We start from the raw sequence: 16,789 nt of genomic DNA on the forward strand, positions 1-16,789 counted from the left end.
GGCACAGCACAGAGGCACACAGGGCTTAAACTCAGCCGGGGCTGGGAAGGGGCTGAGAAGTGACTGGGGGGGCTGCAAACGCAGCCCAGGGTGCTCTGAGGAGGAAAGACCCACCCTGTGCTGGGAAGGCAGCTGCAGATCCAGCCAGAGCTCAGAGCTGGGGCTTCATGAGCAGCTTCATGGCAGAGAGAAGCCCAACAAGTGCTTGGAATGTGAGAAGAGCTTCAGCTGGAGCTCCAGCCTGCTCTGCCACAAGAGGATCCACACTGGGGAGAGGCCCTGCGAGTGTCCTGAGGGTGGGAAGAGCTCCAGTCTCCTCGGGCACCAGCGCAAGCACACAGAGGAGTGCTCCTTCTGCTGCCCTGACTACACAAAAGGCTTCAAGTACAACTCCACCCTCGTCACCCACCGGCGCATCCACACCGGGGAGAGGCCCTACGAGTGTCCCCAGTGTGGGAAGAGCTTCTCCAGGAGCTCACAGTTGGCCCCACACCAACAGAGCCACCAGTAAGGGAAGCCCTGCGAGTGCCCCGACTGTGGCAACAGCTTTGTCCTGTGCTCCAACTCCATCCCCCAGAAGAGCCCTGGTGACCCACATTCCCTGTGATCCACCTTGGGAAGACACCTGGCTGATGGTCCTTTTGTTTTGGCCCTAATTTTCTTTTGATCCATCTTTGTCCCTTAAAAACACCCCAAACTGGGGTAAAAATAAAGAAATTGATCAGAGACATCTAAAGTCTCACCATTTTACTGGTATGTGGGGGGAATTTTGGATTCAGGGTGATATTTGGCAGAGGAGGATGGAGACTGTCTCTGTCCCTCTCACCCCACTCGGTGCCCAGTGAGGGTCTCTGTCCTTGTCCCCTTGGGATTCTTGGGAGATGCTTGTGGAGGTTTGGGGGTGTCTCTGTCGCTCTCACCCCGATGATGCTTGGGCGGGGTCACACCAGGGATGAGAGGGACAGAGACCCCCCCCGGCCTCCCCAGGTGTGAGAAGGTCGGAGAGCCCCCCACCCCCCGAGCACACTCAGCGGTGAGAGGGACACAGAGCCCCTGGTCCCCCACCCTGCACAAGCATTCCCTGGGGTGAGAGGGATGGAGACCCCTGAGCATCCCCCAGGGCGAGGGGGACAGGGACCCCCGAGCATCCCCTGGGCTGAGAGGGACAGGGACAACACCCCCAAGCCCTTCCCCAGCATCTCCTTGACACCAGACCAAATGAACTTGGCAGAAATCAAACTTAACTCTACATAAAATGCTTTGAGCAATGCTTGCTCTTCCCACAAGTCACTTGTGGTGAAAACGCAAACAAACCCCAACCATGAATGAACTGACAGCACAAGCAGTTATGGTGGCAATTCAAAGTTCCAGCAGCTCCCACACAGCTCCAGCTCAGCTGCTGCAGGTTCCTGTAAAAGAAAAGTGACAATTCGGCCCAATACAGATGATTGAAAGGAAGGAAAACTCTGTGTAGCTGTTCCAAAGGTGGCAGGGAGGAAGAGAAAAATGATTCTCCCATTTGGCAAAGCCCCCCAGCCTGTGAGAGAGAAAAGGGGGGAGAGCAAGGGAGTGACAGGGACAGAGACCTCCCCTGGGGAGGGGCGAGTGTGACACTGTCCCCTGTGTGTGTGGCCTTCCCGGGGTGGGGGTTTCACACCTGAGCCAGTCTGGGTAAGGGGGGTGGTGTTCACTCCCCCTGAGCAGGGGTTACCCCCCACCCCCAAAACTCCTTCTGCCCCCTTGGGTGGGGGATGGGGGTGCAAACCTGGCCTCAGCAAATGGGTCTGGGGGCTGGGGCCTCCCCCAGCCCGACCCCAGCCAGGGCTGATTTTCAGGACAGCTCTGGGCTTGGCTTTCTGGTGGATTCATTCTCCTCCCTCAGCCTTGTTTACTTCTTAGAGTAAAGAACTGTTACTCCCTTTCTTGCATTTTTGCTTGGCAGCCCTGTAATTGTGGGATTGGATCCGAGGGGATCATTGGGGCACTGCTGGGCCCCATGGATCAAGGGGCCGGTGTGATTCTGAGGGGCCCCGTGGATCCAAGGAGACCATGGTGCTCCTGCAGGTCTTCACGGAATCACGGAGTCCATTGGGACACTGCTGGGCCCACGGAACCAAGGGAACATGGAACAGCTCTGGCTGCCTTGGACTCCTGGGGCCGCCTGGCAGCTCCGGCTGACCTTGGCATGGCCAGAGCTGCTTCTCACCTGCCCTGGAGCGCTGGGGCTCCGTGCTTTCCTTCCTATGGAACAGAACTGTCCTTCTCCTCCAGGGGCCCATGGCCAAAACTGGGATTCTACATCCAAATTTGATTATGTAAGGATTGTTCCCATATGAAACTTGCCAGGACAGACAGTTCTGGCTGGCCTTGGCCTCTTGGGGGCCACCTCTCATCTGCCTTTGAAACACTGCAGGGCTGTGCTGTTCTTTCCAAGGAATAAAACATCTTTCAAATCCAGGTGTCCATGGCCAAAATTGGGAATCCTGCTCCAAAATTCCGTATATCCAAGTACAGCTCCCACACAAAATCTGCCAGGACTGACAAGTCCAGCTTCCCTTGGCTTCCTGAGGGCCAGCTCTCAGCTGCCTTTGAAACGCTGGGGCTGTGCTTCTCTTCCTGTGGAACAGAACCATCCTTCTCCTCCAGCTGCCCATGGCCAAAATTGCAATTTGGCCTCCAAAATTCCATCTATCCCAGGATTGCTGCCAGACAAAAGCTGCCAAGGCCAACAGGTCTAGCTGGCCTTGGCCTCTGGTGGCTGCCTTTCATGGATCACAGGGAGACAGTTTGTTTTATCACAGATACTATGCATGGTTAGATCCACCCCTCGATCTCGTGCCCACCTATAGGTGGCATCTCTGCCTTGATGACCTGAGGCATCATGTCCCCAAGAGTAGGGCTAATGAGGAACACCAAAGCCACAAGCAGGTAGATCAGGCTGCAAAGATAGAGGTGTCCCAGATAGACTTGGATTGGCAACATAAAGGAGAACTGTTCCTAGCTCGATGGGCCCATGATGCCTCAGGCCATCAGGGCAGAGATGCCACCTATAAGTGGGCACGAGATCGAGGGGTGGATCTAACCATGGACAGTATCTCCCAGGTGATCCATGATTGTGAGACATGCGCTGCGATCAAGCAGGCCAAGCGGGTGAAGCCCCTGTGGTACGGTGGGCGATGGTCCAAATACAAGTATGGGGAGGCCTGGCAGATTGATTACATCACACTGCCTCAAACCCGCCAAGGCAAGCGCTGTGTGCTCACAATGGTAGAAGCCACCACTGGATGGCTGGAGACCTACCCTGTGCCTCACGCTACTGCCCGGAACACCATCCTGGGCCTGGAAAAGCAAGTCCTTTGGAGGCATGGCACCCCTGAGAGAATCGAGACCAACAACAGGACTCATTTTAAGAACAGCCTTATCAACACCTGGGCTAGAGAACATGGCATTGAGTGGGTGTACCACATCCCTTACCATGCACCAGCTGCAGGCAAAGTGGAACGGTGCCATGGATTGTTGAAAACCACCTTGAAGGCACTGGGTGGGAGAACTTTCAAAAATTGGGAGCAGCATCTGGCAAAGGCCACCTGGTTAGTTAACACCCGAGGTTCCACCAATAGAGTGGGTCCAGCCCAATCTGAATCCCTGCATACAACAGATGGAGATAAGGCCCCAGTAGTGCATGTCAGAGGTCTGTTAGGAAAGACTGTGTGGATAAATTCTGCCTCGAGTACAGACCAACCCATCCGTGGGGTTGTCTTTGCTCAGGGACCTGGTTGCACATGGTGGGTAATGCAGAAAGATGGAACAACACATTGTGTACCGCAGGGAGATCTGATTGTTGGGTGAAAACCACCTGTAGTGTGAAATGCCTGTGTACCCCTGCTTGCTGAGGGTCACTGTCACTGTTCGTACATAGCTGTATATATATATATATATATATGTATATGTATTGATGTGTGTGTGTAGAGTTAGAATATATTCGTTTGGGCATTGAGCCAATGATATGGGATAAGGGGTGGAATGTCTTGGGGTGACTTTGTGATGTGTATCCCGTATCCCTGCCCTATGCCTAGAAATTAACTTTGTGCCTTTCTATGCCTCTAAACTGAGCCTGAGAGGGGGAAGGAAAAACTGAGCAAAACTTTTTCAAAGCAGTTTGCAGCTTGTTCAAGGTCACACAGAGATAGGGACTTTCTTTTTCCCAGCTGCAGCAGGGGAGGGAGGAGGCACCCAGCTTGCTGCTTCCCTGGTCAGCTTTTGGCCAGTTCTTCAGCTTCTTTTTCTCCAAAGGGAGACTGAGAGCTGAATTTTTTTTCATTCCCTGGAATTTTGGATTTTCTCCCTTTTCTGCTGGACTGCTTCAATATCAGAACACATCAGGAGGACTTGCCACCGAGCACAGAGGGCCTGGCCCTGGGCCAAGCCCCAGCTCCGAGGAGACCAAAGGGAGGACTCTAACACTTTCCCAGGTTTTTTCTCCACAGCGAGAGATTTTATTATTTAGAATTATTTTCCTTTTCCTGTGTGTTTGTTAAATCAATAGTTTTTATCTCCTTCACTTTCCTTTGAGGAAAACTTATTTTTTCCCAAACCAGGTTCGGGGAGGGGTGGTTGTGCCTTCTCTCAGAGGATATCTTTCTAAATTTGGCCAAACCGGCACATCCGCAAATGAACCAAACTTACAAAAGTGTGAAGAACTCGTGACCTGTTGTCCATCTTGGGGTCCCTCTTGGCAGTAGCCTCTGGCTACCCTGGGTGTACCTTTGAAGGCCTTTCAAATAAATACCTACCTTTATTCCCTTATTCTGCTCTAGCCTCTGGTTTTAGGTGGCCTCTCTAGGCATCAGCAGGGGCTGCAATTCCACACTTGTGGAGACCAGAACCGCCCCCAGGATCCCTGACAGCGCTCCGGACACCGGGATGGCCGTGCGTCCGAGTCTCGGCCACTGTGCTGCTGCTTCGTTTGCTCGTAGGCGCACCCAGAGGCCACTGTTAAGCCCGGATGCTCTCTGGTTCTGCCCTCTTCCTGATCCCGTGCAGGGATGCAGCACTGCTGGGCTTTCAGGAAGCTGCTCTTGAAAACTTCCAGCATTCCAAGCTCCTTGGCCCTCCGTGGAGGCTTGCCACGGAATCCCTCACAGCTGCCTCCGGAGCATACTCCTGTTGGCTGTTCTAAAATCCAGGGCCTTCAGGGTGCTCAGCAAGACCTCTGACTCCACAGTGTTGTGGAACTGGACCTTCAGGACAGGGACCTTTCCAGCCTGAGCTGCCCTCGTTCCTCTGTGCCTCTGCACAAAACATGGCACGGTGTGGATACAAAAATGCTGCTAGCAAGGATTTTCTTGCTATTTTCTAAGCCCGTGAGAGACTTTTCTCTCTCACAGAAGAGGCAGCAGAGTTATGTACACAACCAAACACCTGCACCCTTGAAAAGTCTTTTTTATAGTACAGTAGAAAATATTTGGACAATGGATGTTTTAGGATTTTAGCCGATCACCCCAAGGGGTGGCTGATCCTTTGTCCAATTAGACTATGAAGAAAAAAGTCTATGAAAGAGTTTGTAAAATATTTAAATAAATCAATCTTGCTCCACAATTCCTGCCTGCTGGAGCTTCTCTCCTCCTCCCTACGGCTGCGGGACACGGTGATATACCCCAGGGTTGCAGTAAAAGCACGGAAGAGAGCGGCAGGAGGGGCCTGTGTGTCCCAGGGCTCAGGTTTTGGGCCGCTTCAGCACCACAGAGATGAAGCTCAAGTGAAGAAACCAAACTGTTTATTAGTAGGAAGCGAAGTGAAGGGATCAGCTGGGAGGAAAAAAGGGGATGGGCAGGGTCTGAGGGCTGGAGGGATGGAGCTGTCAAAAGGGAGGGAGAGGGCAGGAGCTATGGGAGCTTTCCACAGGCTCAGCTGTGACCAGCATCAGCTGTGCCTGGAGCTCCAGCTGCTCTACTCTAGTCTCCAGATGGTCTCATCTTCCAGGATATCTGGAGGTCTTAAAGGGACACTGGTTCTGAGCCAGCAGATGAACGTAGTTCTGCAGCTCTTTCGTTGAGTATTTCCTGAACTATAATGTTTGTCTGGGAAGGGCTGTCGTCTCTCCTCAGGGCTTGAAGGGCTGGAAGAGACAGGAACAGAGCCGCGGTCAGAGCCTGGATCTGCAGGAATCCAAGCAGACCTTCCTGCCAGGGCCATCTCACCCAGCTCCTGCCATGGCCAGAAGACAGCAGGGGCCAAGGAGATCAGCCAGAAGGTGCTGGCCATGAGCCTCCCCACCGTGTCCCTGAAACCTCTCTGTGCTCTGCCCACGTCACCCCGAGTCCACACACGGAGCAAAGCCCCCACAGCCAGGGCAGGGATTGCAGCTCCCGAGCCAGGCATTGCAGCTCGCCCCCGCCAGCCCCCGCTGCCAGCCCGCTGCCCTCACTCACCCTCACTGAGGAGCTGGAGCTCTTCCTTGTGCCCCCTCAAGAACACCCTGGCAGCCCCTGGGAGCACAGAGGCGGTCACGGCCCCGCGGCACAGCTCCCTCGCAGCGGCGCTGCCAGCCCCGTGGCCACCCGCTCTCCTGCCCCGGCAGGGCTCAGCCCGGGCCCTTGCCGCATCCTGACGCCCGAGGGCACGGCTGCGAGAGGGCGGCAGCGGCCCCGAGGGCAGGCGGGGCTCCACGGCCCCGGGCCCGGATCCCGCTGCCGGGGCAGCAGCCGGGGCTGGGGCCGAGCTGCGGCGGGGCGGGGAGGGGCCCCGGGCTCGTGGCTCACCGATGAACCTGACGGCCGCCTCTCGCAGGGACTCCTGCGGGCTCTCCACGAACGGCAGCGCCTGGTGCAGGCGCTCGGCCGCTCGGCTCCTGTCCTCTGCCAGCTGCAGAGAGCGCCAGGAGGGAAGGGTTGGCGCGGGCTCAGCCCCTTGGCCGGGCTCTCTGCGCCCAGCCCTGGCCTCCCCTGCCCGCACGGCCCCGAGGCCCGGCCAGCAGCCGCTGGCGCCGGGCTCTGGAGGGGGCCGAGGGCCGGCTGCTGCCCGGGGAGCCGCGGTGCCGCCCCGCGCCACAGCCCAGCGGGGCCGGGGCTCCATCGGCTCCCGGCTCGGGGCCACAGGAGCCTGGAGAAGAGCCCGGGGAAGGGAGCAGCGTGTGGGGCGCAGGCTGGCACCCCTGGTGCAGCACAGCTGCCAGCCCCACGCACTGGGCACCAGGGGCAGGGGACTTCTCCAGGCTCAGCTTAGGCTTCCAGGCGGTCCTTACCAGGCACTCGGCAAACTTCGACAGCTGCTCCTTCTTCACCAGCTGCCCAAGATTTCTCCTCTTCAGGAACTTGGCCGCACAAATCAGCGTTTCCCGAGAAGCCTGGAGAGCAGCAGAGACACGGAGATGGCAGCACAGCCCAGGGCACAGGACCCACGTCCCTGTGCCAAGGCCAGGAGAAGGCTGCAGCCTGCGAGGCCCCAGGGCAGGAGGCAGCTGAGCCCCCTCCCAGGAGGACACATCAGCCCACAAGTCCTCACCTCTGCCACGTTCCGGTTCTCATCATGGCAGTGGAATAAAAGTGGGAGTAGGCTCTGGCACACAATTGTCTTAAGGGGCGTTTTTCCCTCGTCCACTACCAACTCCATCACCTTGCAGAAGAGGCGAATGGAGAGCATCTGCACATTGCTGTTGTCCTGGAGTAAAGGAAAAAACCTCAGCAGCAACTTCTCCAGCCCATGTGGGCAACGGCCTAAAAATCCACAGGGCACAAAGTGTCTGGGCAGCAGCCAGTGTCAGTGGCTGGGGGCACAGAGCCTTACATTTTCAAAGAGTGGCAAGAGTGCCTCAGCCAGTTTCGGGGCAGTGGTGCTGGATACCAGGATGTCTTTGTTCTCCAGCACATTCATGAACACAGAGAGGGACATCCTGACCACCTCTCCATCTGCATCACCCAGCAGCTCCACAAGCCGTTGAGACAGGCTGCCCATTCTTCTGGCCTGTGTGGAACACAAGGCTGTGCTGTGAAGCCATGAACGGCTGCACTGCCTACACCACCCTGGCCCTGCAAGCCCACCCTGCTGCCGCAGGGCCCAGAGGCCAAAGGCCTGTCCCGAAGCACTGGGGCAGCTGAGCCGGGAGGCAGGAGAGCTGGGAGCAGCTGCCTCAGCTCCTGAAGCGCAGCCAAGCCCATGTGACTGCTTTCCCCAGCGCAGCTTCAGCCGCTGCCGCCTTCTCACCATGGCGGGATCCTTGCTGAGCACCACGAGGCCTCTGAGTGCCAGGCGACATCTCTGCCTGCACTCGCTCAGCAGGTACCTGGACATGATCTCCAGGATGCTGTCACCATATTTACTTAAGTCCAGGCACTCGAGGAGCTGAAAGGCACAGGGCAGTGACAGGGGAGCCGGCCGGCAGGAGCCCGGAACCGCCCAGGGCTGGGCCCAGGCAGCAGCGCAGGGCGCGGGCACCGTCCCAGGCAGCTGCGGCTACGAGAGGGCAGAGAGGCGGGAGGCAGCTCAGCGAGGCAGCGCTGGCCGTCAGGCTCACCTCCACAAGGAAAGCCAGGAAGGGCAGATCCCAGCATGGCTCCTCCCTGCTGAGTGGTTTGAGCAGGTGGAATGCAATGCGGGAGCAGAAGGGGATCAAGACCTGGCGCATCTCTCTGGTAGGGGGAAAAAGGCACCAAGACCCTGAGGCAGGGGGCAAAGCTCTCCCAGGACTGACTCACACAGGTCTGGTCTTCCCCACCACGTTGCAAGGGGATGTGGGTGCTCTGGGAGGCAGCTCCTTCTGGGCACCCTCCCCTTCCAGCCTTTTCCAGTCCGCTTGGCCATCCCTCGGTGACGAGGCCCCACAGGGACTGTGTGGGGCACCTCGGGCACAGGGCACAAGTGCCGGGGGCAGTGAGGAGAAGGGGGTCTCACCTGGCCAGCAGACCCACTGCATAGTGCTGGGTGTCAGCACACAGCAGCGTGTCCCAGCCACGCTTGCGCTCCATAGCCACCACCTCATTGTCACAGCGCAGTCGACAGAGCAGAGCCTTCATGGCCTGCACTGCAAACCTGTGCACAGAGCAAAGCCCAGGTCACACTGGGAGCACTGGCGCTGGCCACGAGGGCATGGGAAGGACAGGAGGACTGGGACCTGTTGGGGTTGGTGGGAAGGCGGTGTTCCTCCCGGCATGCTCTCCAGAAGTGATCAACTTCCTCTGGCACCTGCTGTGTGGTGATGACAACTTGGAAGAGCAGAGTCACAAACAGGCGGGCTGAATAAAGGATCATTGCCTCGTGGCACTCGGGCACCTGGACAATCACCCACAGCGCCAGAGTTGCCTGCAAAAGAAGCAGCTCGAGACAGCTCAGGAACATCCCTCAGTGCCGAGCTGTCCATGTGGCAGGGCCCGAGGGGAGACGCAGGGGGAGCACCGGGCCTGGTGCCCCCTGAGCCTGCCCTAGCCCAGGTTTCAGCCCAGCACCTGAGGCAAGGAGATGCAGTGGGGGAAGGATGGAGAGCTGGTGAGGATGTGACCTCGGGGTGAGTAAAGGCCAGTTCCAGAAACTCACAGCCAGGGCAAAGACATCTGTATCATCCCCATCAGAGGTGGACATGCTATGAAGTGGCCATTCCTGCATCACACAGAGCAGCGTTGGCAACACCTTCTCCACTGCTGGTCCCAATGATCCTATGATTCTCCACATCATTGTAGCAGCTCTGTAGGATCGGAGCTCTGAGTCAGGGGCGTCTCAGTCACAGTACCACGCCCTGTGCAGCTGTGGGGGCCCAGGTGACAGAGCCCCGGTGCCCTGAGGGGCAGGGAGGGAGCATGGCAGCAGGCTCAGGAAACAGAGGGGCCTGAGGGTCCTGGAGCTCTCCACCTGTCTGGCAGACCCCATTGGACAGGCGGCACAGGGCGATGGGCCCTAAGGGCTGGTGAGCCCTGAGCTCTCAAGGCAGCTGGGCCCCGTACCTGTCGCACGATGGGGCACAGCGCAGGAGGGTCAGCACCACATCAGCGGGGTGCTCTTCAGCCAGCCTCAGAATGTCAATTTGCAGCCAGGCATCCACAGTGACATGGGACCCGAGTCTCTGGTGAATGTTCCTCACCATGGCTGGCACCTGGAGGAGGCATGGGGAAGACTTGGAGCACTGTCCAAGGGAGCAACTTCCCCAGCTGCCCCCAAGAAGTGCTTCCCTTCCCACCGCACTGTGCTGGCCTCAAAGGCTGAGGGGGCCCAGCAGCCGTGGCTTGAGGGGGCACACGATCCTTGGAGTCTCCAGCCCTGGCCCCAGGCTGCTTACCTGCTGCTGAGGAGAAGCAGCACTCTCTTCAAAAAAATCCAGTTTGGGAGCATGAATCCCAGTGGGAATGGGCATAGTGTCAGTATTTGGGATGCCCTGAGTCTCTCTGGTGTCAGTGTTTGTGATGGCCATGTCCTCAGTCACTGCCCCGTCAGTCTTCGCCGTGTGATCATTCATTGGACTGTCAGAGTCTTCTGAGGGTGCAGTGATATCTGTGCTGACATCAGGTTCTGCCTGGAGCTCGGTCAGCCCAGAGTCAGGCTCAGCTGTGCCCTCAGTTGCTGTGGTGCTGGTCTTTCCACGCCGAATGCACATGAACTTCCGGAACATCTGCAGGAGAACAAAGAAGAGAGGGATGTTCCAAGGGGTGCTCCAGGCGCGGTGCTCGGCTGAGCAGCGACAGCAGGCCCAGCCCAGGTGGGGATGGCTGCAGGTACCTGCACTGTTCTCCGGAAGCGGCCGTGGGCACGGTCCTGCTCTTGTGTCCGGTCCAGGGCTGCATCTGGCAAAGAGCGAGCGCAGCCAGAGCTGAGGGGCTGCAGGAGAGGCCGGAGAACGCAGCCCAGCCCTGCACTCCCCAGGCAGGGACAGCCCTGGGATGCCCAGGGGATGGAGCACGGCTGCTGCGGGGGGTCTGGCCTGGCTCCTCTTCCAGCCTATCCATAGGCCTGTTCCCCGGGGATGGGATGGGATGGGATGGGATGGGATGGGATGGGGTGGGATGGGATGGGATGGGATGGGATGGGATGGGATGGGATGGTGCCAAGCTGGCTGCTGCCATCAGCCCTGTGGCCCAGCTCTGTCACTCACCGTCCCCCCGTGGCTGGAACTGCTCCAGCTCTTCGGGCTGTTGTGCTGGGGCAGCTCCAGGGCCTTTTTTCCTCCTGAGCACTTTGAACAGGCGACGGAATCTGCCCGCCATGCCACAGTGTGGCCTCGAGGGCACCTTCAAGAGAGATTCCTTGGGAAAGCTCTGAGTGAACAAGTCCTGCGCTTGTGCCTTGAAGGCACCAGCAGCAGAGAAGCCTCCGGAAGGCTACAGGACAGCAAGTCCTGCAGCCTGGTCTCAGAGGGCTCCTGCCACAAGGACAGGAGACTCCTTGTCAAGGATTGTGGTCAGCTAAGCCAACGGTCTGGCCTTGAGGGCACCGGCCACAGGGATGGGAGATACCTCGGAAAAGCTCCGGGGCACCAAGTCCCACGGTCTGCCCTCGAGGGCACCTGCAAAAGAGAAGCCTCGAGAAGGCCACAGGTCACCAAGTCCTGTGGTCTGGCCTCGAGGTCACCTGCAGGAATAACGCCTCGGAAAAGCTCCGGGTCGGCAAGGAACGAGTGCGCTGTGCGGGGGCTCCTCACGGCACCGCTCTGTCCCGTCCTGTCCCGTCGCGTGCTCCGAGCACTGTGGCGTGGCTGCGTCGCCGCCAGCCCCTATGTCAGCACGTGTCACAAAGGGCCCTGGGACACCCTGTCCCGTTCCATCCCACGGTGACCATGCTGCACCGTGTCACAAAGGGCCCTTGCACACGCTGCCACCTGCCCCGGGGCCGCCCCCAGCCCACTCCAAGTGGCCCAGGTTGGAAGGAATGCCTTGCCCCAAGTGTCTAAGGCAGCCCAAGAGGAACTTTAGCATCGGCTCCAGCCATAAGCAAGCGCTCCCCTGCTCTGCGGGCTCGGGGCAGCACCAGGAGCCCCCACGGCTGCCACCGCAGCCGCCGCGGGAAGGGCTCGGGGTCTTCCACAGAAGCTGGCACGGCCTCCTTGGGACACATCCCGGCTGGTGGCCATCCTAAAGCCGGGGCTGTGACACAGACAAGGAACGTGTGGGCCAGGGCTCAAATGCTGCTCTGAGCCCTGGGGCCCGGGAGCACTGAAATCAGCAGGTGTGGCAGAGTCCCCTCCGAAGCAGACCTGCCACCCCCGAGCCCTGGCAGCGCTGGTGCCCGTCTCCTGCCCCAGAGACCTGTGCCCCCGGGGGCTTCTCTGCCAGAGGGCAGCCAAAGCCAAGGTGCATTGGGGTCTGTGCTCCTTCCTGCAGGGGGCTGTTGGCAGGAGCAGCTGGAGTGACTGGGGGGAGCACTTGGTATCCAACAGGAGATGTTGTTCCTTCCTGGAGTGAATTTTTTCATGGAAGGGATTAGCAGTAGCACCAGAACAGCATCAGCTGCTGAGTTTCACAGGACAAAGAGATTCTACAGAGACACTGTGACGTTTCCTTGTGCTTTTCTGTCTTTCCTGCATTCTGGAAATGAAAGAATCGGCCCAGCCTCTGATATTCAACATTCCCATTGCTGCGTGTCTGGCTGTGGCAGCTCACGTCCAAACACAACTGCGTCCCTGCTGAGCAGGGCAATGGACGGCCACAAACAGGGAGGTTCCCCAGGGAACATCAAGGGAGCCACCTGGGGAAGCGCAGAGGATAGGGATAGCTGTGGGAGGAGAAGCTGTTCTGTGTCTCTGATGATGGTGCCAGCACCCTGAAGGAGCAGCCAAGACAGGTGCTGGAAGCACACAGGTCCCACCCTTTTCTGCTGTCACATGGACTCGGGACACACTTGTTGCCACAGGTCCAGCAGCCGTGATGCAGGAACAATGGAGGGCCATGCATTGGTCGGGAATGGCCTCCAGCAAGAGCAAAGCAGGATCCTCTGGCAGCAAAGCCTGAGCTTGTGAACCGGGCCATCTCCTCTGCACACAGCAAAGTGCTTCCCTCCGCCCCTGAACGTCTGCCAGCACTCCCTGCTTTTCTTTAGTGCCGGCTGCATCTTCCTTTGTTCCATGCAAGTCCAGGATTTAGTTTGGAAGCTCATGTACGTGTCTTTAAGGGGCCTGCATGGAGGAGAGGGATGGCAGCTGCAGTGCAGGGCTTGTGTCCCATCAGAGTCTCTCTCTCACGATGGCACCAATGCCGCTGCCTTGGGACGCCTGACTGTGGAAGGCGAGTCTGCCCTCAAGCACGCCACTGAAGTCAGTCAGGGGCACAGGCTGCAGCTGAAGCTGCCAAGCGTCGCTGTGAGGCTGGCAAGACAAGAGGAAGCCATTGTGGCCAATTCTGCTGGAGCCTTTTGCCCAGCCACGTGCAGCTGTGCCCACAGTATGGCCCCGTTTGATGTCCCGGCTGGTGCGGATGCCTTGTTGAGCTGGTGCTGACACTGGGGCTCCTGCTGTTCCTGTGCACACTCTGCTGCTGTTTGTGTGGCGTCCAGAGCTGTTTCGGCAGCAGCGACTCGGCAGCCCTGCTCGAGGAGACATCGCCGCCCTCCCCATGGTGGCAGCAGCTGTGTGGGCCCAGAGCTCTGTGTCGAGGGGGCCTCGGTCACAGCACCGTGGCCTGGGCAGCCGCGGGGGCCCGGGCTGGCCGCCAGCCCTGCCTCTGCCCACGGCCCCTTCTTGGCAGCAGCCAGGGGCCGTGCCCCAGCAGGGCCCCCCTGCCCTCCTTGTCCCCAGCCAGCCCAGCCTCAGCACCTCGGCGTGGTCCCCACCCTCGTGCTGAGGCCCGGCCGTGAGGGCTTCTGCCGCAGGCCTGGGAGATGCTCGGGGGAAGCGCCAGAGCAGCCGGGCGGCAGGAACGAGGCGGCTGCCTGGAGGCTGCTTATGGCCTCTGACAGCCACTTCCTCGGGCCTTGCCACCACCCCAGCCCCTCAGGGGCCTCCTGTTGTTCTGCCAAGGGGCAGAGGCGATTTAAAGGACACAGACAGCACTGGAAAGAATGCTCTTATTTTACTGTGAAATTAAGGAACCTCAAACGTAAAACGATACATTCGGTAAAACTAGGCACTTGGCTTTAGCAACAAGCAAAAATAAGCAAGGTAATGCACCTAATTATTACTATCCAAGAGAAAGGAGATTGATTTAGAAAGATGCATCACCAATTGCCTAAATACCTTACCATCATCCAGATCTGCAGTCGTTGGGGAGCCCCGTTTCGCAGCAAGGAGCTGGAGAACCCTTCCCGTCAATTGGGAAAATCCTATGAGTGCATCTATCTGTATGTGAGGTCTCCAAATTTGCTCCAAACGTGGGTCCAGCTTTTATAGGCCCAAATCAGGAAGTCCAAGTGACTTGATTGTGTTTTTAGCCCGGAAACACCTGGATCTGATGGCACACTTTGCAGCCAGCAGGGGCCACAGCTTGGCCAGTGCCCAGGCCTTGCCTGGGAGGGTTTCCCCTCAAACACCCTGCAAACAAACCTTTATTCATGTCAGCTGGGGAAAGCTTCTTAAATTATCCATTTCTTGCAGATAACTGTACACGGTGATAGGAAAGTTTCTAAAGCAGCCCGTTTGGCATTAAACAGCTAGCATAAGCATCTTTGTCATCTGTTTTTAGCTGAATAATACTGATGGTGTTAGTCACAGATTGGCCAGGGTTCATCTGTGGTTCATCGTAGGTCAGCTCCGGCTGAGGCCTGCTGCTCAGGCCTCAGCACATCAGTTGCTCCTCTGACTTACAGGATGAATCATGGTTGTCACTCTGCCTCTGCAGTTGTTGCATATAGGGTTGGTTGATCCTGAGGCGTAGCTGCGAGCTGCCTTCCCTGTACTGTGTGCTGGATGAGTCGTACAATACAAGGAGCGAAACAAGGAATAAACAAGAAGGTAGCAGCTGCACAAAGGGAAAGGAGAAAGGGCCCCTTTGAGCCACAGACTCCCTGGCAGCCACAAGAATATATCTGGTTCCCAACATTCCCATGTCTGGGTTGGTACATGGGCTAATTTTCTCATCTCCCTAGTTGTCTGTTTTCCTACTTCTCCATTGTCATCAATTTGTAAGCGACAGTTGGATTCATTTTCTTGCAAATTCATTTCCTGCAAACTCCTCCTTTTTCTGCCGGTAGTCTAAAACCACGCGATGCTGGAAAATCGCATTCCGCGTTTGCGTGGATTGGTCGGCCATAAGGTCAGGGGTGGCAGCCGTCTGGTTAGTTATTATCTGTTGAAGAATGGTTAGAGGATCAGGGGCATGGGTCATTGATAGAATTATGGGATCAATAAAAGAACTGTACGAAGCAAAGGCCTGCAAGGAAAAAGCCTGCAAGCAAATGCCTGTGTGAGAAACAAGCCTGAGAACAACCAGGGAGTTTTGAGGATGTGCAGCTGTGCAGATAAGATGTACTGACCAGGAGAAGGGAGGGTGAACTCTGAATTCTTTAATCATAACATAACTAGTAGAAGCTTGCCAATGTAGTCTAATTATGTAGAAGCAGAAATGCGCTTTGATAGGTTTAAGCCAATAAAGTGTTAACAAGCTGATATACTATATAAGTGCCTCTGGATTGCTAATAAACGGAGCTTGCTTTTATCAGCCATATTGGTTGTTCTGCTATGTCTTCCCTCGCCGAAGTCCCCGAACTTTTCCAACAATTATCTCCGAGACAGCTTGCAGTCTTATTATCCAATTCAGATTATAGGCAGGTTCTCTGGCCCCTGACACCAATTGGCTAGGGCTCCATGGAGCCGGTCCATAATGTTGTATGACTCTCTCAGGTGGCCGTTCGTCATGTCCCCATCTTTGGGAGCTTCCCTTGCTTAGGGAGGTGTCAAGAGACCATGTTTCTCTGACCAAATCATGACATACTTTGACTCTGAGCCCCGTCCCCTGCCTTTGTGGCCATGTCCCTGATGAGCCTATTGTTAAGGATGTGCAGTGCATCAGTGAGATGGGTTCTCCACCAGGACAGGTGTCCATCTCCCAGGTTTCTCCACTGCTCTTTCAATAGCCCATTCATTCGCTCAGGTAATCCCGCAGCTTGGGGATAATATGGTATGTGAAAACCCCACGGAATGTTTTTCTGCTCAGCGTACTGCTGAATGAATTTGTTCTGGAAATGAGACCCATTATCTGTTTGACTCGGTAATGGCATTCCGTAATACAGAATTATTGTGTCTATAGTACAGATGGTGCTATGCTGAGTGGCCTTCTCACAAGGATGGGCAATCAAATACCCAGGATATGTGTCTACGGCAGATATATTTACACCCTCGGTCCTGGGGTAAAGGTCCAATGTAATCCATTTGCCAAGTTGGTCCGGGCAATTTTCCTCTCCCCAGCGGTCCTTTTACAAAGTTTGGCACTGGGCGTTTGTATATATGGTGGCACACAGGGCATTGAGCAATTCTAGTTCTACTCATATCGAGTGACATGGCAATGCCACGCTCTTGAGCCCACCTGTAAGGGGCTTTTTGTCCAAGGTGCACACATTTTTGGTGTGCACATTTTGCCGAGCCTTCGTGATCCTCCTTTGGAGGGAGCTCTGGTCTGGCTTGGGAAATCTTTGCCCGGTTGCCTGCAACAGAGTCATAAAGTAGCTCTAAAGTGTCTGTGTTACTATGGGCATCAACATGCATCACAGTCACATCAGTTCTTTGTACCATTTGCCAAAGGTCACTCCACAGTTCCTTTCCCCAGAGCTCTTTGGAGTAGATTTTCCAGGCTCTGCCTACCCATGTCCGTAGCCACGGAGCGAACCCATTTAGCTACCGACCAAGAAGCAGTATAGGAAAGGCATTCTCCTAGATCTTCTTGTT

General features: G+C 56.7%; 1 protein-coding gene across 1 annotated transcript; it reads right to left on the reverse strand.

Annotated features, from left to right (window-relative positions):
- Window positions 1-5,812: 5,812 nt before the first annotated feature.
- Window positions 5,813-12,748, reverse strand: LOC116438682. Its single transcript, XM_032097673.1, has 14 exons — window positions 11,075-12,748; window positions 10,702-10,766; window positions 10,265-10,594; window positions 9,933-10,081; window positions 9,529-9,676; window positions 9,110-9,297; window positions 8,890-9,027; window positions 8,513-8,627; window positions 8,203-8,340; window positions 7,786-7,962; window positions 7,504-7,659; window positions 7,244-7,345; window positions 6,432-6,864; window positions 5,813-6,118 (listed from the first exon to the last, which is right to left on the reverse strand). Exons 1-14 carry the CDS (start codon window positions 11,184-11,186, stop codon window positions 5,997-5,999), a joined length of 2,373 nt encoding a protein of 790 aa, XP_031953564.1. The 5' UTR covers window positions 11,187-12,748; the 3' UTR covers window positions 5,813-5,996.
- Between the last annotated feature and the right edge of the window lie 4,041 nt (window positions 12,749-16,789).

The sequence above is a fragment of the Corvus moneduloides genome, unplaced genomic scaffold (assembly GCF_009650955.1).
Source record: "Corvus moneduloides isolate bCorMon1 unplaced genomic scaffold, bCorMon1.pri SUPER_scaffold_79_arrow_ctg1, whole genome shotgun sequence".
Lineage (NCBI taxonomy): Eukaryota > Metazoa > Chordata > Aves > Passeriformes > Corvidae > Corvus > Corvus moneduloides.